Source organism: Penicillium robsamsonii, assembly GCF_028829455.1.
Source record: "Penicillium robsamsonii strain IBT 29466 chromosome Unknown utg000001l_segment0_segment0, whole genome shotgun sequence".
Classification (NCBI taxonomy): domain Eukaryota; kingdom Fungi; phylum Ascomycota; class Eurotiomycetes; order Eurotiales; family Aspergillaceae; genus Penicillium; species Penicillium robsamsonii.
Window position 1 is genome coordinate 7,180,685 of NW_026643219.1, and position 18,086 is coordinate 7,198,770.

General features: G+C 49.0%; 8 protein-coding genes across 8 annotated transcripts; 6 read left to right on the forward strand and 2 right to left on the reverse strand.

Moving 5' to 3' along the window:
• Positions 1 to 97: 97 nt before the first annotated feature.
• On the forward strand, positions 98 to 2,215 carry N7447_002777 (uncharacterized protein; the record flags this gene model as incomplete). The annotated part of the gene is made up of 1 exon (XM_057227052.1): positions 98 to 2,215. The coding sequence occupies one exon, from the start codon at positions 98 to 100 to the stop codon at positions 2,213 to 2,215; it is 2,118 nt and encodes a 705-aa protein (XP_057091068.1).
• A 1,554-nt stretch (positions 2,216 to 3,769) lies between these two features.
• N7447_002778 (GNAT family N-acetyltransferase) lies at positions 3,770 to 4,450 on the forward strand (the record flags this gene model as incomplete). The annotated part of the gene is made up of 1 exon (XM_057227053.1): positions 3,770 to 4,450. The coding sequence occupies one exon, from the start codon at positions 3,770 to 3,772 to the stop codon at positions 4,448 to 4,450; it is 681 nt and encodes a 226-aa protein (XP_057091069.1).
• Positions 4,451 to 6,405: 1,955 nt separating this feature from the next.
• N7447_002779 (uncharacterized protein) lies at positions 6,406 to 6,995 on the forward strand (the record flags this gene model as incomplete). The annotated part of the gene is made up of 2 exons (XM_057227054.1): positions 6,406 to 6,421; positions 6,472 to 6,995. 2 exons carry the CDS (start codon positions 6,406 to 6,408, stop codon positions 6,993 to 6,995), a joined length of 540 nt encoding a protein of 179 aa, XP_057091070.1.
• A 606-nt stretch (positions 6,996 to 7,601) lies between these two features.
• Positions 7,602 to 8,552, forward strand: N7447_002780 (Voldacs domain-containing protein; the record flags this gene model as incomplete). Its single annotated transcript, XM_057227055.1, has 2 exons — positions 7,602 to 7,882; positions 7,952 to 8,552. 2 exons carry the CDS (start codon positions 7,602 to 7,604, stop codon positions 8,550 to 8,552), a joined length of 882 nt encoding a protein of 293 aa, XP_057091071.1.
• Positions 8,553 to 8,940: 388 nt separating this feature from the next.
• On the reverse strand, positions 8,941 to 11,607 carry N7447_002781 (uncharacterized protein; the record flags this gene model as incomplete). Its single annotated transcript, XM_057227056.1, has 1 exon — positions 8,941 to 11,607. The coding sequence occupies one exon, from the start codon at positions 11,605 to 11,607 to the stop codon at positions 8,941 to 8,943; it is 2,667 nt and encodes an 888-aa protein (XP_057091072.1).
• A 1,315-nt stretch (positions 11,608 to 12,922) lies between these two features.
• On the forward strand, positions 12,923 to 13,908 carry N7447_002782 (putative carbonyl reductase; the record flags this gene model as incomplete). Its single annotated transcript, XM_057227057.1, has 5 exons — positions 12,923 to 13,175; positions 13,234 to 13,276; positions 13,301 to 13,397; positions 13,450 to 13,543; positions 13,595 to 13,908. 5 exons carry the CDS (start codon positions 12,923 to 12,925, stop codon positions 13,906 to 13,908), a joined length of 801 nt encoding a protein of 266 aa, XP_057091073.1.
• Positions 13,909 to 14,476: 568 nt separating this feature from the next.
• Positions 14,477 to 15,262, reverse strand: N7447_002783 (uncharacterized protein; the record flags this gene model as incomplete). Its single annotated transcript, XM_057227058.1, has 1 exon — positions 14,477 to 15,262. The coding sequence occupies one exon, from the start codon at positions 15,260 to 15,262 to the stop codon at positions 14,477 to 14,479; it is 786 nt and encodes a 261-aa protein (XP_057091074.1).
• Positions 15,263 to 16,160: 898 nt separating this feature from the next.
• N7447_002784 (uncharacterized protein) lies at positions 16,161 to 17,093 on the forward strand (the record flags this gene model as incomplete). The annotated part of the gene is made up of 1 exon (XM_057227059.1): positions 16,161 to 17,093. The coding sequence occupies one exon, from the start codon at positions 16,161 to 16,163 to the stop codon at positions 17,091 to 17,093; it is 933 nt and encodes a 310-aa protein (XP_057091075.1).
• Between the last annotated feature and the right edge of the window lie 993 nt (positions 17,094 to 18,086).

Below are 18,086 nucleotides of genomic sequence, written 5' to 3' on the forward strand. Positions count from 1 at the left end.
TGGATCTGGACCAAGGCACGATCAACAAAATTTCACACAGGAGCTTATGACTTGGGGCTCAAAGTCATTGTCTGGGTCGTCGTTTGATTCTAATTCAATGCTGCTCAGTTCCATGCCCAACGATACCGAGAACTCGCAGGAGAGTCCCCAGGCAGTGATGCCTGATGCATCCACGTCTACGGGATCTGTGTCTGATCTCATGCCCCCATACTTCTCTAGTTCCTCGGACACCTGTACCCAGCCACCCTTAGACCTCGAACTTGATACGATGTACCATCAGATGTGGCTGGCTCCCCAGACCTCTCAGACATCTCAGATGTACAGTAGCCTCGGATCCCTCCCATCCACAAACCCCCTGCAGCAAACTGACTCTTCCTGGCCATCTCTCAACCAGCAATCCTCCCACTGGAACAGCTCACAACAGTCCCTCTCCCCATTTTCCATCGACCAACAAATGATCAACACATCTAACTGCAACCTGACTTCAGCGATCCTGCTCCAAATCTACCATGACGTGCTAGAGCATAACCTATCATGCTGGCTAAGCGAAATGACTTGTCCCTACCAACAGGGGTCACGAAATACCTCTCATGCTGTACCCGAATGGGGCCCCTCGCAGTCCAGCATGACATACCAGCGCACGATCAGGCTCGATCGTGTCGCACAGTCTTCCAAGTTACTGTCACTAACACCCGCCGAGGATCGGGCCGCGTCCAGGGCTCTGCACCTCGCAATGATGGCGTTTGCTACGCAGTGGGCACAGGGCAGTCGTCGGCACCGTGAGAAATATCTGGCCAGGCCTCTCAATGATGACCGGGACGAAATCGACAGAGACATCGCCGATGAGTTTGATGGCATCCTCCAGCATCACTTGTGGGATCAGGCACACCGCGCGATCCAGCAAGTCTCCGATTTGGAGTCATATAGAGTAGCATGTGCCGAGTTGATCTTCGGCTTGATACAGCGGCCATGGAACTCTAGCAACCGGTCTCCTAGACAAAGGGTGCGTGAACAAGGCCACATGTTTGCAACAGACTCGGTGATATCAAAGGTAAACGATATAATAGAAAAAGGAGGGCCGCCAATATACATTGAGAGGGCAGCTCGAAAAATGCACGCACTAAAGTATCGCTGCGACGCGCTCAAAAAAGGCCTTGGCAATCTGCATGGCAGTCACGAGAAGGGTAAGCACGGCATTGAGGCCATGAGTGCTGAAGATCGAGGGACGATTGGTCTGCTTTACTGGGCGGCTATCATGTGTGACACCCTCTCCTCGTCCATAAACGAGCGACCCGTTGTGGTACCCGATCAGGACTGTGCGCATGAAGAGCAAAATGAGATTCAGCAAGCCGGAAATATCGACAAATCTGCTGAAAGCACACGGTGGAATCTCGATCTTTTTTTGCAAGGAAACCTCGATGAGACGCGTCAAACGCACTGGCCCTGTTCCTATAAGGCTGCCGCTGAAGACATCATTAAGTCAGCGCCGGTCAAGGTTCTTCTCTTCCGTCACCTGTCATACATACAAAATGCCGTTCGCAAGGGTGCCCCTGAAGACCAGATCGAAGACATTCTCCACATGACGATGTTATTATATGAATACTGGAACAGAACGCACGGCGCCTTCTTTGGTGAACTGATGCAGAACTACCGTACTGTTCCGCAACGCATACAGAGCTGGTTTCTCTGTATTTCTGCGCACTGGCATCTTGCTGTCCTGATGCTTGCCGATCTGCTAGAGTTAATTGACGAGAATTCCCTGGGTATGGAACGTGCAACTCAAATTCGTATCACTAGCCAAGCGGCGAGGAGAATGAGGATGCACAGTGCTAGGGAGCTATCGGATCTGGCAAGAGTCGGAACGATGCCTACCATGGTTGGTAATAGCATGGGTGTGCCGCAGGTGCCGGAGTTTCACCATGTTGTTAATGAGGGCATGCTCCTGACCGAGCCATGGAGGATAGTTTTGATCAAAGCGCTTACCAAATCTTGCATGGTATTTCTGGGTGAATTAGATGAGTCCTTTCAGTATGCCGAGACTATAGTCGGGCACAACAACCATCGTTTGGAGCGGAATATGGATCAGGCTGAGGATTGTATTAAGGGGCTGTGGCTACTGGGTACCAAGTCGGATATGGCGCGAGAGATCGCTGAGACATTTTCACTCGCGCTAGCAGAATTGCGGAGGTCTAACGACCCTATAGATAATATATAAAGTATTATCGAGCAGAAACTTACAGGGAACAGACTTTTTGGTTGATGCTCAATAGGATGAAGCTCTGGGAGCCTGTAGTGGCGTCGATATGTCGTGGAAGCTTACTGAGATGATATTTATCAAATAACGAGCTTTCTGTATCAGACTGCATCTTGCGTTTTGTTTTGTTTAAACCCTGCAGCCAACCTTGCGTTTGTCTTCTGATTAGATGAAGCGCACTCTGCCCCTGCATCGGCACGCTCTGCAACCTTCCCTTCAGAGCTCACCCGCAGCTCGTTTGACAAAGATACCGATGCCAATGCCAATGTTGATGCTGGACCTTTGGTTAACACACCATTCACCGGAACAGTGAGAGCCTGGGAGCAACAAGTTGAAGCGGTACTTAAAGAGTTCTACACATCCATTCAAAAGGAAAGGCTTCCGGTTTAGCCTCGCAAAAGGAAGGACCGATGGTATCAAGTACGACTAGTTGGTGCGGATCAAGGAGGTTAAAGAGTGACTGAAGGTTGAACTCATGATTGGATACTTAATATAGTGCTTTACTCTGCTTGAGGTCAGACAGCAGAAGGTTTATAAAGCCCTTATTTTGAAGGAGTGTGCCAATATATAATCCTTTTTACGGTGATATCATTGTAGGTCGAAATATGATAAGAAGGGTAGGAATAGGACTTCCTAAGTGTTTGCTTTCTGTCTAAAAGAATATAATTGGATAAGAAAAATACCGTGTTAGCCTTAGCTCTAGCACTCTAGTAGGCTTCTAGGAGCGTGTGGTAGGCCACCAACCTTATTCAATAATAGCGAAAAAGACTGGACTTTATACACTCAAAAAGGCCTTCGGGTTCGTGCGCTTTTGGAAAGAAGAAGTATTTGACTTATCTATCTTCGCTGCTTTATTGACCATGAATTTTCAGTTTGTTTTGTTACAGCGCAATATAGTAGACCCTCTTCAGTAAATTTGCCTAGAGGTTTAGAGCCCGATGGGGCGTGGTAGGGCAAATTAATGAAATGATCTTAGGAGCAAAGCCAGAAGTGGGTGACCGATAGGTCTAGACCGAACGGTCGCATTGACGACGCCGTTCGTTGATAGGACAACTGGGGTGATCTAGCGAACAGTCACACGGGATGTAACTAGCGTGTTGTATTTGAAGTTGATTTCTGTAAAATATAAGGGGTTCTAGTGTTTGCAGGATAGAGCCTGTCAACTAGGTAAGACGAAGATGTCTTAGGAACAGATGTAATACGATAATACTCTCTCAACATCACAGTCTTATAGAATGTAAATTTCTCGAACACATTTCCAGCTTAGTTGCATGAGTAGAAGTCGGTTTTAGCTTTATTAACCCAATTCGTCTGTGGTACAAATAGGATTTTTCCAGAAGGCAATATTGGCCAATCAGAAACAAGTCATGACTAGAAAGGTGGATTAGGTCCCGGTACGCAATATCGGCCAATTTCAAGTTAGCCGTAGCTTACTTTGAGTCATAAAGATGTAGATAAATAATCAATGGGTGCCATTCTCTGATCCACTACACTACCTACCTACCTTTCCTATCCATGGCGATCAACTATACCTACTCCTTCTTCCGGGTCTCAAAGACAGATGAGGTCGAGGCCTCTGCTCAAAAATATCGAGACCTACGCTTAAAAGCATTGAAAACTTCACCCGATTCCTTCTCATCTACTTATGAAATCGAATCGGCGTTCACCGATGCCGACTGGATAGATCGTCTCACATTTCCCGATCGAGAACTCTTCATTTGTGCCGCAACACCACTTAGTCATGATCCGTCATCTCCCGATGGTATCGAATGGATCAGCCAGGTCACTCTGCGAGGACCTTCATCCAGGGCTGATTTCGAGTTACCCACGGAAGCTGGCCAGCCACCTCAGAAATCCGATGAAGAGGAAGAGCGATGGCAGATGCTAAGCTTGTTTACCCTTTCCGAGTATCGTGGCCATGGGCTTGGAAGCAAACTTTGCCTGGAGGCTATCAATTATCTTCGATCATACCGGTCATTTCCTCGTCAAATTCAAGTGCGGCTCATTGTCAAGGCGGGTAACAATGTTACGGTAGAATTGTACCAGCGTCTTGGGTTTATTCACGCCGGAAAGTCGACTCTTGTTGAAGCTCTCATTGCAAATGGAGATGAGCATCTTGTTCCGAAAGATCTGGCCTCGGCGAAGTACTCAGATAGAAAAGGGCTCATTATGATATCTCGTATATCGCGCTCATAATGCCTTCATGGCAGAAAAATAGAGAATATCAGACTTCAATCAACATTTGATCCCATTATTAGAGCATTTTTGTACCATGGAACTGAATTGGAAGAAGTAAATGTTGGGGGGAGTAACTTGGTGATCAACCTATAGGTACCAAGATAACTAGTCTTGTGCCTGCTGATATTGGGGGAACACAAAGGCTTTTGAGGTAGCAATTTACCTAATTTGGTATCAACCTGCACTTAGCCACAAGTGGATTTGCACAGCTGTCAGCTGCCGCCATCTACAAAGCCGCCATCTACAAATTAGTTTGCACGTAGTCAAAAACACATTATCGTGAAGCTCAAACCCACCATTCTCGTCATTTTTTACCTGCGTAGTAACTACTGTCTGGGACCACAACAGAGATGGAACTGAATTCGCTCGAGCTGCCGTGTAGTGTGTACGACGTCGCTAGAGACTTGTTGCCCGTGAGTAGCGGAGTTCACGGCGCAGACCTAGGGCTGGACCCTGGATACGCCGCGCTGGCGACCAAGGCTTTTGGACCGAACCGAGCACGCTTAGCTCGCCTTGAGTAAAGCGTGGACCCCTATAATGTGCTGGCTTACGCCTGCCCGCTCCCGAAAGCGCCGAGGGAATAGAAGCTTATCATTCTCGTCACGGGCGCAAGCGGCGCCGGAAAGAACTATTGCGCGGACATCCAAATATCCTTGTTCCTCAAATGCACTTATCAAAGGCTTATAGCGCGCGTAGTCGGCATTAGCGATGCGACCAAGCGAGAATACGCCGCGGCTACTGGTGCCGACCTGAATCGTCTACTTCGGGACCTGCTTATAAAGAGAAGCATCGACCAACGTTGAAGACCCTCTTCCTGAGCCAGGTGCGGGATCGACTTTGGCTACCGGAGGAACATTTTTTTAAATGTAGTATACGGCGCCAGGGACGCGAGACCAGGCACCAGTCGCAGCGTTCTCGCATTTGGTGCCAGACAGCAGACTCCGCGAGATTCATATCACAGCTAGCAAAAAGACGCGCCGTGCTCGCCGACGGTATCACGAAGGTGATGATGATACGCCAAAACCGAAGCCCGTAGCCCACCGGCCCAGTCTCGTCTTCATGCCAAAGACCGCTTGCTTCCGTTCTTCGATGAAGATCTTCAGCGCCTTGCCAATGTGGTGCGTCCGGTACCCGACTTTCCACGTCCGGGCGTAGACTTTCGCCACGTGCTCAACATCTCCCAGCAGCCGGATGGGCTGGCCCTATGCAACTCTCTGTTGCGAACTCACTTCACCGGCGACAGGGCCAAAATCAACACTATAGCATATTGTGAGACTGGTGGGTTTATCTATGCGTCGGCGTTGGCCTCGCAGGTCGATGTACCCTTGGCACTGATTCGTGAAGCGGGCAAACTGCCCCCACCCACCGTTTCTGTCCTGAAGTCTACATCTTTGACATCCAATTCAGATGAGAAAAGTTTCGAGATAGAACGGGATTTGATCCCCAGAGGCGCATCGGTAGTAGTGGTGGACGATGTGCTTGCCACAGGAAAAGACACTTTGCGCGGTGCTACAGCTTTTGTAGGAGGTTGACATTGCTGATGTCAGCATGATGGTCGTCGGTGAGTTCCCCGTTCATCGTGATCGGCACCTGTTGCGCCAGGTGGGTTTGGCGTCAATATCCAAAGCCTTTTGATATTTGATGGGACCTAAAGAGAGGGAGTTGAAATCTTGAATTCTTGGACTTGTGATCAAATTTTTGTTGATATGTATGCATTTTGCTACATTTACCAATTCTACGCCATACCTTGAGAAGGAAAGACGCATAGCTACAAGCATAATTTTTTATCTGATCATTGGTAGATCATGGAGTGCGTACAATATATAATATGTGGTTGAGCTTTATGGCTCTCCCGTGATGTCCACCCTCTCCGTTACTCCGCTCCGCACTTGAACCTCATCTTTGACTCAACCATGTACGACTCCTATCGTCAGTATTTCTCTCCTCCTATATGATGAAATAACTAACAAATTGTTTAGGTCCACATCCTCTCCTGGCCCAGGTCCCACTGACCGTCTCACCTTTCATCAACCTCCCCACCTCCGTCACATTACCCTACACTTACAAATCTGTCCCCTCATCTCTACCCCCCTCAGTGACAGTCGATCTAAACAGCCCTGATGGTAAGGCCCGCTATGTTGTCTCCTCGAGCGGTGAGCATGCAGCTCACCCAGACGACGTGCTCGCCGCGTGCCACTCCCTCGAACAACATTTGAATAAGACTCGCAGCAACGCGGAACAAGCGATCACCGCCTGGAAAGAGTCGATTAAACAACGCGAGCTGGCCGAAAAGAGACGCCTGGCTCCTGGGTGGCTTGACCGTGAGGAAAAGCTCCTTCAACCTAGCCGGACCAGTATCTCTCCCGACCCACAGGGCGATGCCCACCCAAGCCTGCTGGATAGCTCTTCCACTGAACAAGGCTCCTCGCAATTGCCGACCATGGTACCGCATGACGATGGGGAGGAGTTGGATAGGGCGTTCGGTGGTCTAGGTTTGAAATGATGAAAGGTGTTCTTGCAAGAGAGTTGGCCCCTCATTGCTCTTTACATCACAGGAGTACTTGGGAATCAAATTCTCAATGTAGCACGCTGCATCAATCTCTGGAACATTTTCCCTAAAGGATACACCATGTCTTGGGCGCACTTCCCAGCGCCGGGCTCTTCTGAAGCCTTGTCAAAGCAGCTCAACACTTTCCCGAGTCTGTGGCTTTTCCCTTCGTCATCGGGCCAGTGAGAATTTGACTGTCAGCGCTAAGATTATGTTACAAGGCTGTGCTAGATGAATGGGGTGAATAAGTCCGCAGTCATTGACTAGCTGTCCATATGGTTTATACTATACTCTGTTGCAAAAAATTATTGTTCAGAGATAATATATAAAGTACTCAAGATTTGTAAATAATACTAGCTCTAAAGTTTCTACACGCGCAGTATTACAATAGAACAAGAAAAGTGCACGACTATATATTTCTTAGAACTGCGGCTCTCCCAAGCTCACGGAAAAGCTCCACCCCGCGCCGGAAGCTCATTTTCATTCCATCCCAACTCCAGCACTCTTGTCATATCAATTCAACCCTTCTTTTTTTCTTTGTAATCCCACATATACTACAACATGGAGGTTATTCGCAGCCCCCTTGAAACCTCCTCGTTCGTGCCGCTGGCCGAACACCAGTCGCGCACCCCAAGCTCCTTCTACTCCGGACCCCCAGTACTGTACCACCACAGCCAGCGCTGCAAGATCGTCATCCTTGAGCGCGAGCTCCTCACCACACCAGCACTGAATGCCCTGCGCGGCCAGGATGCCGTGAACAACAGCGCTACAAGCCAGGATCAGCAGGACGGCGACGAGAAGGAGATCGCAATCTCAGGCGTGGATACTTGGGTGACATCCGAGTAAGTCTATCAATTCCCCATCCCACCCCAAAGCCAGGGCACCGACTAACGAAATTCATCACCCAACAGCAAGTTCTTCCTCTTCTCCCCCGCCGCCTCAACAGGCGTGTCAATCCCCTACCCCTCGATCTCACTACACGCACTTCAACGGCTGCGCGTCCCAGACACCGATGCCGAAGTCCAAGGCCTGTATATGCAGGTCGCCATCCCGGGCGCGCCTTCCGAGGACGATGAAGAGGAATGCATCACAATGACAGTGGTGCTCCCCGACGACGCCACACTACAAGAGCCCGTGGACTCGGAGACGGATACTCCCACGCAACAGCTTTACAATGCTGTGTCGGCGTGCTCCAATTTACACCCCGATCCTGTTGAGCAGGGTGATGAGGATGAGGAGGATGGGCCTAAGTTTATCTCGGCCGAGGAGCACGACGGAGTTTTCCAGCTCGGAAATGGTGATCTTCCCCCGCCCGTTGCTGGAAGCTCTGGGTGGATCACTGCGGATAATATGGATCAGTTCTTTGATGCGGATGGGAACTGGATTGCTGCTGGTGAGCCCCCTTCTTTCCCGCTTGGTCCTGGAGCTGGGACTGTTAGGGCTCGAGAGGGGGAGAATGGAGTTGAAGAGAATGGAGATGGGGATGAGACGAAGTGGAGGAAGACGGATTGATTAGGATTATGCTTTCAAAGACACGGTGTAGGATTGGCGTTTAAAATGCTTGAATGGTTACGTGGTAGACTACCATTGGACTATCTTGCTGGGGGCTTTTGTTCAAGGAAACATAGGTAGAGGATTCGATTTCATGGAAGATTTCCCGTTTTATGAGTATCACCTTTGGAAAACACACATCAAACACAGAAACAGAAGAAAATGGTGGACCACCAAGCGAGAAGCAAAAGAAGAAGTAATGAAACAAATAAAAACAGACAGAAGAAATGGACACCAGGTTTTTGCGCCAACATCAGTATCAGATACAATGCACGATGAAAAGAAATCAAAATGAATCAAAAGAAAACTGTCGCTTTCAAAGTCCACAAAAGGCATAGCAAAATTAAAGTTATTCCCGTAGGAACCCATCGCCGTCGTATAGGCTAGCAGGCGTGGCAGTTCCAATTCCAACTCCGAGCTTCTTGCCCGTTGGAGTAGTCATCCCTCGGCGGGGAGAAGCAGGAGTTGGTGGTGCATGGTGACTCGACATATGAGACGGTAATCGTTGGTTGTTTGGCATGGAACGGGGCCGGGTGTTCTTGCCACGAGTGGGAGAGGATCCAGGCGTGCAGAATGACCCAGTTGGGAGTAGCACGGGAGTTTTAGAAGGGGAGGTGGCCCAGTTGGAATCCTCAAAAATAGTGACGCGATCTTGGACCATTGCGGAGCGGCGGGGACCATAGAGTGCAGAAGCGCCGCCAATGGGACCTAGCCCGTTTTCTAAGCTGGACATTGAATCACGAGCTCGGCGGATTGAGCGATTTGGAGTATCAGTTTTCGGCCGTTTTACTGACTCTGTCGATCTCCGCCAGTCACTACCTTCTGTTCCTGTGATACTCATGACAAGAGGGAGGCGGGTAGGCGAGGCCAAGGGACTATCTAGTGCATAACCAGAGGTTGGCGGGACGCGAGTCGAGCGGCTGCGAGTTGCAGTAACACCTGGCTGGCTGCGAGGCCCTTTTACCGCTGAGCGTCGTGGGCTACCAGGGGAGTTCTCGTGGGATGTGAATGGAGTTTCAGCGAGTTTCCATGCAGGTGGTACTCTTTCGGGAGAAGGAGTGTGCGTGAGACTATTATGAGGCAAAGGCAGGGATGTAAATAATTCAGGGAGAGCGCGATTGTTTTCGAATTGAAGCTTGTTGGCAGGCATGGCAGATGGAGCGCGGTTTCTCTTCTTGCAAGGACTGTCGTCGTACATTGGGGGCTGTGGCTCCTCGACTAGTGGCCCGAGAGAGCCTAGACCTAGATCGGGCTTGCCATGTCGACTACCGTACTTGCTGCGTCTTGAAGAGGACAGAGGGGACGTTGTACTTGGTGGCAACGAAGGCAAGGATTTTGATGGGATGTTGATTGAAACCTCACGTAGATCCACCTCCTCCATCTTGTCGAAATCTTCCGGTTCCTCTTCGACCGTAGGAGAGAACGTCGATGACCCAAACGTCATAGGTGGATGGATAGAAATGCGAACACAGTTTTGACGTCGGTGACCCTTGCGGTTTGAATTCCCACCCTTTAGTGCAGAGGGAAGAGTGCTCTTGAGAGAGAGACTGTCACGTCGTATTGGGCTTCGTGGGTTGATGGTGTTGGTTGCCTTACCTGGTGATCTAACCTGGTGGAACAGAGTCCCACCCCCAGGCGAGCCAATGTAGAAGGGGTCATTCTCCATGTAGCCCGTACTGTTTTGGAATTGGTTGGCATTTTGTACAGAGGGTATGTGAGAGCCCGATAATCGCCAGCCCGATGGGGCTGAATTTTGAGATCCCAAATGCCCTGCTGGAGGACCAGGCTGGGAGGCATGTCTTGAAGGGGGTTTAGATGAAGACATAGAGTCAGATCGGCGTGGAGCACCGCTCCAACGATGGCTGAAGGTACCTAAGTGATGGGTCGTCAAACTTCGTCGAGGTGACAAGGATGCAGATTTTTGGCGATTTTCAGTGGTCGAGGAGGAACGGACAGGGAAGCTGTGCATAGGCGGGATGGATGTGTTGGTTGCAATGAAACTCCTCCGACCATCCTTGACTCCAACGTCAGCGGCACTGAAAGGTACAAACGTGCCTGAGGGGAAGGTGGGTGAGGTCAGATCGGCATCAGCCGAACTTCCATTTCTACCATCATCCAATATCGAGCTATTGGTCGTATCCAGACTCATGGAGGAAAGTCTCATCACAGAGTCATTCCTAGCGTAACTAAGTCTGTCTGGGGGATATGCAGTTGGTGGAGGAGGGGGTATAGAGTGACCAGGCATCATCCCGGCGCTTTGGCTAGCAATGCTTCCCCCACGAAGACGAGCAGGAGACTCTTCAAAGGTCATGGTTGAATCAAAGGGGCCAGATGAGTTTCGGTCATCCGAAACAGGTAGTTGACTGGACCGCTCTCGCACTAGAAGGGGCCACCCAGGTGAAACAGGCTTCATACCTAGATGGAACCCAGCACCATTCTCGTTAAGCTCTGGTGTTTGCCTTGGGGTGTTTTCGGCTGGTAATTCCAAAATCCCCTCAACAGCTGAAAGTGGGACGTCTGCTTTCGATATTGATTTTGATGCTTTAGGTGGCGGACTAGGAAGATGAATTGATTCACTCAGTTCACCCAACGTAGCCAACGAGCTCATGCGTTTGTGAGATGCTCGTGATAGGCGCTTGGAACGAGATCGAGAAAGGGAATTACGGAGAGATCGTGCTTTCTCGGTGAATGGAAAAGATGATTCTGAGTCGTTTTTCCGACGATGCAGACTCTCACTCGATGCTAATTGTCCCCATTCTGTTGGCTTACCATACGGAAGGTGACCATGCGCCCTCAGTATGCTCCCTTCCGCCCGGCTCAGTTCAGTCAAGGTGTCCTCCGGGAAAGATTGTAACCCCCGATTGCGCCGTCCCTGCCTTTGCGTGAAGCCCAATAGTCTTATTGCATGGCGCTCTTTGCGATATCTGACCCAGACAATAATGCTGATCACCGAGACAGCAATAAAGATGGCCGCGCCGCAAGCGGCTATGGCGATGACGGCGGTCAGCCCCAGCATAGTCGCTTCGCTGGCGCGTCACTGGGCTGATTCCGAGGCTGTATAGTGACAATTGACGGGGATGCTCTTCTGAAATCCCCATCCGTGAGTGGCGGATTGGGTTTGAACATGCGATGCTGCGAATTATCGCTGTATCAAAACGGCAACGGTGAAGCTTCACAGAGCTAGCAACTTCATCTTCATGAAACACAACAAAGTCTCACAGGAATAAGAAACAACAAGATTTCCTAGCATTCCATCAGGGGATCACCATTTGTTATGGGAACGTTGATTCCAGCCGAGGAATGCTCATTCATCACCACCCGGGTGCGAAGAATGCTGGCGGCCACACTACCCCCTTCGATCATGTTTCGAGAGTGACACCTTCACCAAACATAATTGTGCGAGTTGAAAATTGGCATATCTGAGAACCAGTCTCGGGTGGTCGGAATGGGTGTTGAATACCCTAATTGACCCCGGTCTATACTTCAAAGGAACTTGACGCCATATTGTAAGTACCCTATCCATTTCATGTCTTCTTTGTCATCTTTTCTCGGTGGAATCTAGGGTTCCCGTCTGAGCATATTTCTAATGACTAGATGGATGGCTAACAAACTCAAGAAAGTGGTTCAATCATGAATGACGATTTTCCACTGGTCCGCCTTCCACGATACTCCGGCGATCAACAAGATCAGTGCGCCTCCTCGACCAACCCAATTCTTGTCCGGATAAATAATTTATTTTGATTCTGGCTGAGTGGCTTTGTTGGTACATAAGTATAGAGTAGTACAGTTAATACACAAATGCGGAGTTTGCGTTGGATCGTAGAGTGATAAGCATCGCCCAGGATAATTACCCCTTGAGCGCGGGGTTTTCGGGTTCAGTTGGATGCTACGAATAATGGAACATCTACCATTTCCAGTCATTCCCACTTATGAAAAGTTCGAGCATCTGCACTCCCTTCTGGGGTCGGGGTTGGGATAGATGTCGTCCTCTTGGGGTCAAGTTTCCTGGGATCCCGGTACCATTTCCTAGAAGAGCGGTCAAGTCAGCATTAGGCTGGCGAAGAGTTGTTCTTTATAGTTCGAATAACCTCTCTTTCAATTCCAAATCTGCCTTTTTGGAACAGATTTGCCGGGTACACAATTATGATGGATCACATTCCCTTTGAACGATAATCCTGGGGCGCATAGCGTCATCCAATGCCATCAATGTAAGAGCTCTCCACCAAGGTCTATACATGGGGAAAGGCTATGGTCTAGTCCGATGTCCCTCAGCTATTTAGGTGATCGCACGCTCAAACTTGCCTTTCACTTTCTGATCTTCCGTTGCTACAATGACTGCTAACCCTATTACCAAAAATGGACTCTTTGTCCACAACAATACCACTGCTCCTGAGCACCCCAGTCTCATGAGCATGTTCTCACTCAAGGGAAAGACTGCCATTGTTACCGGTGCTGGCGCCGGTATCGATCTGGCCGTTGCTCAGGGTCTAGCCGAGGCTGGTGCTAATGTGGCCATGTGGTATAATAGCAACACTAAGCGTGCCGAGAGGGCCACCGAGATCGCCGAAAAGTACGGTGTTCAGAGTGCGTATTGGATATACACAATATGGTTGGCTCCACATCATTCTAACTTCTTTCACAGCCAAGGCTTATCAGGTTCAGGTCACCGATGCAAATGCTGTCGAGTAGGCCGTAAACGACGTCGTCAGGGACTTCAACGGCCGTCTAGACATCTTTATTGCAAACGCCGGTGTTCCCTGGACCCAGGGCCCCATGGTCGACGGTCCCCTCGACCACTACCGCGAGGTCGTCGCCATTAATCTCGACGGTACCTTCTACTGTGCCAAGGCTGCCGCAGTGCACTGGCGCCGCCAGAAGGAGAAGGGCACCGATGCCAACGGAAAAAAGCTCATCTGCCTACAACGCCGCTAAGGTTGCCGTCATTCATCTTTGTGAGTCGTCACTCAGACATCATCAGCTCCATCGCCCTGTTAACACCTAAGGCAAGTCCCTTTCTATTGAATGGGTCCGTTACGCTCGTGCCAACACCGTATCACCCGGTTACATTGCGACTGGGATCTCCAGCTTTGTTTCAGAGGAAACCAAGAATATCTGGCTCGACAAGATCCCCATGGGCCGTGAGGGCCAAGCCCACGAGCTGAAGGGTGCCTACCTCTACTTTGCCTCCGATGCCTCCACCTACACTACCGGCGCGATCTCATCGTCGACGGTGGCTACTGCGCCCCGTAATCATCCCTTAGATCGTACTATAATACCGGGTTTTTGGAGTTTAGAGCATAATTTTTGGAGACGTTGATGTCAGCAGTTTTGAATTAAACGTGACGATAGACGATTGTAACGATAAAAAACAGATTAGACGGTCGAGTGTGAATCGAAATATTCTATTTGCAACATATTTCCCCCGCTCAGAAGGCATACCCAGAATGACTCGCATGGTAAAATGGTGCCCAAAACGCACTCATGTTAAAACCCGATGGAAGCATCAGCGGCACGACCAGCCAAATTTCAATTTGTGCGCCATTGCCGAATGACTCCATGAGACCGTGCTTTGTAGGCCTTGGATCTTCATACCCCGGTATCCTAGGAAGAAATGGCTCAATCCCTTGCGTGGCGCTTTAGTGTTGATAAGCCCCGCCAATGACATCTGGAATGCGCTCTCCCCCGCGTGACGGGGCTCATATACCGATGTGACCTAGTCGACCAGCTGCTTTGATTAAACTCAACCTACAAGACCACCAGTAGGATGAAGATACTACTAGGGTAGAAGTCCAATATTGAGGCACCGTTTCCTTCATAAACATCAACTGGGATAACGAGGTAGGAACCTTGCAGATAGGTAGTACATCGCGCAGCTCATCAGGTGCTCAGACATTCTGCCAAGCCCATGAATGCCCTCCTATTTCCCCCAAAGTCTCATGCTTCTCACTCTCGTTGTCGGACCATCTCGGGGGCAACAACAGCAAAAACACCCTGCGCAGTCCACTCAACAACTTCATCCACCCAAGCCGCCAGCCCCCCTGGTCGCGCTGATCAAGGATATAAATGGGACGCTCAACTTCGAATTCCCAGACGGGGATATCATCGCCTAGGATGCGTGACTCGAAGATTGCCTCGTCGACAGCGGAGTTGGACCAGTCGGAGTCATACTCATCGGAGGACACTCCGTCTCCTGGCGGACTTGGGAGTGGGCTGTAGGTGGAGAACTCGGCGATATCCGCATAAGTGGGCCGATGTTGCGGACGGTACGGGCCTCCTGCGTATCTGGCGGTCATGTTGAGATTGTCGATTCTGGTTTCGTTATCTATTTCTGGGGGCAGGTTGACTGTGTCGGGAGCAGGGGTTTCGCCGTATCGATGATGGTCAGGTGGTGGCATGAATGAAGTCGCGAGACGTGGAGAAGGTTGTTCTTCTTCATTGTTCGGATTGAGGTTGATTAGCTCGTACCTTGCCTCGGGCATGTGGTTTGGTGGGTTTGGGGTGATGGGGTCACGGTTGGTGAGCATGCGCTGGATCTGTTGGTACACAGGGAGGAGGATACGATAATGGAAGGCACCGAGGTTCTGTATAATCGAAGCATTGTGGACAGCAACAATGAAGAGGAATGAGAAAGTCAGACAGATCGCCGGGAAGGCAAGAGAAGCTTCTGGCATGGTAGCTTTGTTGATTGCACACGGTTTCTATGTTAGAGATAGAAGGTGCATCTGCAGATTTGGGGAGGAGAAAGGGAAGAAGAAGCAACACGAAGAGGAACACAAATCGACATTGAGCACCCATTGTAAATTGGTGGACAATGTCTTGATGGAATTATGGCATTTCGAAAAGGCGAAAAATCTAGGCTCATCTAATAGCACAAGTCGACTATTTTCACTATGCCCCTAGTAGTCACCTATATAAAACTATCTTATTTAAGAGCAATAATGTAGCAAGTCCATATAGCTACTGGCATCGAGAGATATATAGGATCCAAATTAAATTGCAGAATCCTCATAGGGAACCCCTGGTTTGCACAAGTATTCTGGGTTCAACCTGATGATCTCCTAGAGTCACGATGCTCATTCACGATCTTAGGTCACGCCGTTCCGAGCTTAAATTGTCTTCTCCATATGACCTTTACGCCCACACGTCATAAACAAAGGGATTATATTTAGTCCTATCTCAACACTTCTAATAATTAGATCGAAGCTACAGCTCTCCCATGGACGTGTCAAAAATAGGATATACAACATTGAAGCATCTCATTGTGTGAGGTATTCATTATTCATTGTTTACCTGATCCATTTTCTTGGTTTGACTCGAATCAATGAGTCTAAACGTAAGCATCTTTTGTTCTTGATCTAAATTAGAATCATGGACACTATTGCTTTCTCTCTTCCTTTGTCCACGGCATTAACACAAAGGCCTTTCATACATTATATAAGTGCACGCCAAACTGCATCACCATTCTCTCACACCCTTCCCATTCCTCAATCAAATCAAAAGTCTTCACCTATACCTTATTCCAACCATCACTTCAACCATACCATGTGTGTACTTCTGCAACCAGCCGCTATGAGGGTTTCCACACCAGGAGCTAAGAACCGTGTTACCAAGCGCAAATGTGCGTCAAGGAAAAACTGGACAGAAGCTGTCAAGGAAAATATTGTACAGTACTTCACTGGCACAGAGTTTTTATGCGGTCCCTTTGCTAATAAATCCAAGTCACCGCAAAATGCCGCTCTACAGGAAGCCCTCGAATGCACTCAATGCAGGCATCTGCACATTATTCCATACATGATGAATGCAGACATTGCTGCAGGCTCGTACATCACATCGGAATACCCGCCTTTCTTCGTCAGCAAAAGCGTACCAGACGAAAATATATCCCCCTTTGACACAAACTTAGGGGCTTACCAAAATAACAACGCCACAATGTGGGACGATATCACCCCTTCCCAACAGCAACATTATTACGGCAAGATTGATGCCATTCTCAAGAAGGCCGAGGCTGAATCGGGCAAGCCAGTGGATGAAGCCACCGTTCTTTTCGCCCACTACCAAGTGGACTTCCATATTCGCCAACACTACCTCGCTCCCCGAAGTATCCTGAATCTATGCCGCTCGAAAGATGATATTAGGGGGCTGAAGCACTGGGAGTGGGAGACTGCTGTCTCAGATGAGACAGCATTTGCGGAATTCCCCGACTGGGGTGTGGGATGGGTGCATGAGCCGAGCAATTCTATCGGCCACCAGATTGCAGCATGGCGTATGGGGGAAATAAAGCGAGAGAAACACCTCGCAGAAGTCAAGGCCCGGTGGGCGAAGATCAAGGATGAGAGGGAAAAGCAGAGGACACGGACAGTCAAAATTTCGTTCCAGGGCGCGCATGTTAGGACTTGCAAGTATGAGTCATGTCAACCGGGTCTAACAGAGAAGGAGATTGTGCGTATTTCAGAGATACAAGGTGCCAATTATGAAGCCTGTTTAGACGCTATAAATGTGTGACGAGTGGACGATGGATTGCATGATATATACCCATTTGAGGGTTTTTTTTAAAAAGAAGATCAAGGGCTTCTAGTATTTCCACTATATTTGAAAATTTCTAATCCTGGATAAAACGGATAGGACTGCATATAAATATGATGTGTACATATATATATGGATTTGGGAGACCCATGATCTGTGTGGGTCAGATATCGATGTGAGTGAGGGAGTAGTAGGAGAGAGGTGAAACCAAAGGAGAGATTATGCAGAGAATCAAGAGAGATAGGGATGAGACATGTTTGTGTCTATAATAGCCAAATATACTAGCCCTTGTCAATTTCGCCACGGCTCCGGCATACCCCTACATCTCGGGGTCTACAAGTGTGGAGCCGTGGAAATGTGACATTATGCGACAAGTGAAGTTAACAAGAAATTCAGTAATCTGATAATAATTGAAAGTACATGCGTACTACCGCATGAGTAAGAGACTCCAAATGAAGCACAATGACTGACATAGAGTGTGGTGGTTGGATTCCTGTCGAAAGAGAAGAGAGACCAATTGTTGGGGTCAGCGTAGAATGAGTGTAGATCCCAAAGGTTCATAGGAAGAGCTCGAAGAATTATTGTAATACTAAATAATCAAGTTACTCCTAAGCTGCCTTTTTACATTCTAAGCCCCCATCAAATCATCAGTCTGACCGGAATACTAATATAGACCTTTCAAGGATGATTCTGTTAGAGTGGCCTATTGTAGAAGGTATGCCGACGTCTCTATATGAATCTACATCGATGCTCACGTGCAGTACGGAAATCCTCTGTCGCTTCGAAGACGTCAATGCTTACTCCGTACCTAGTTTGGATTAGTAACGGCTGAAATGAAAGCAGCCTGACCCCAAGCTGGGGTCGATCTGCTATGAGGCATTGTCTGCATGCATATTATTTAGTAAGCCCGAAGGGAGGGAAATTGAATTTCTGAAATTGTCTTTGCCCCCTAGTTCTCCAATTCCCCAGTAT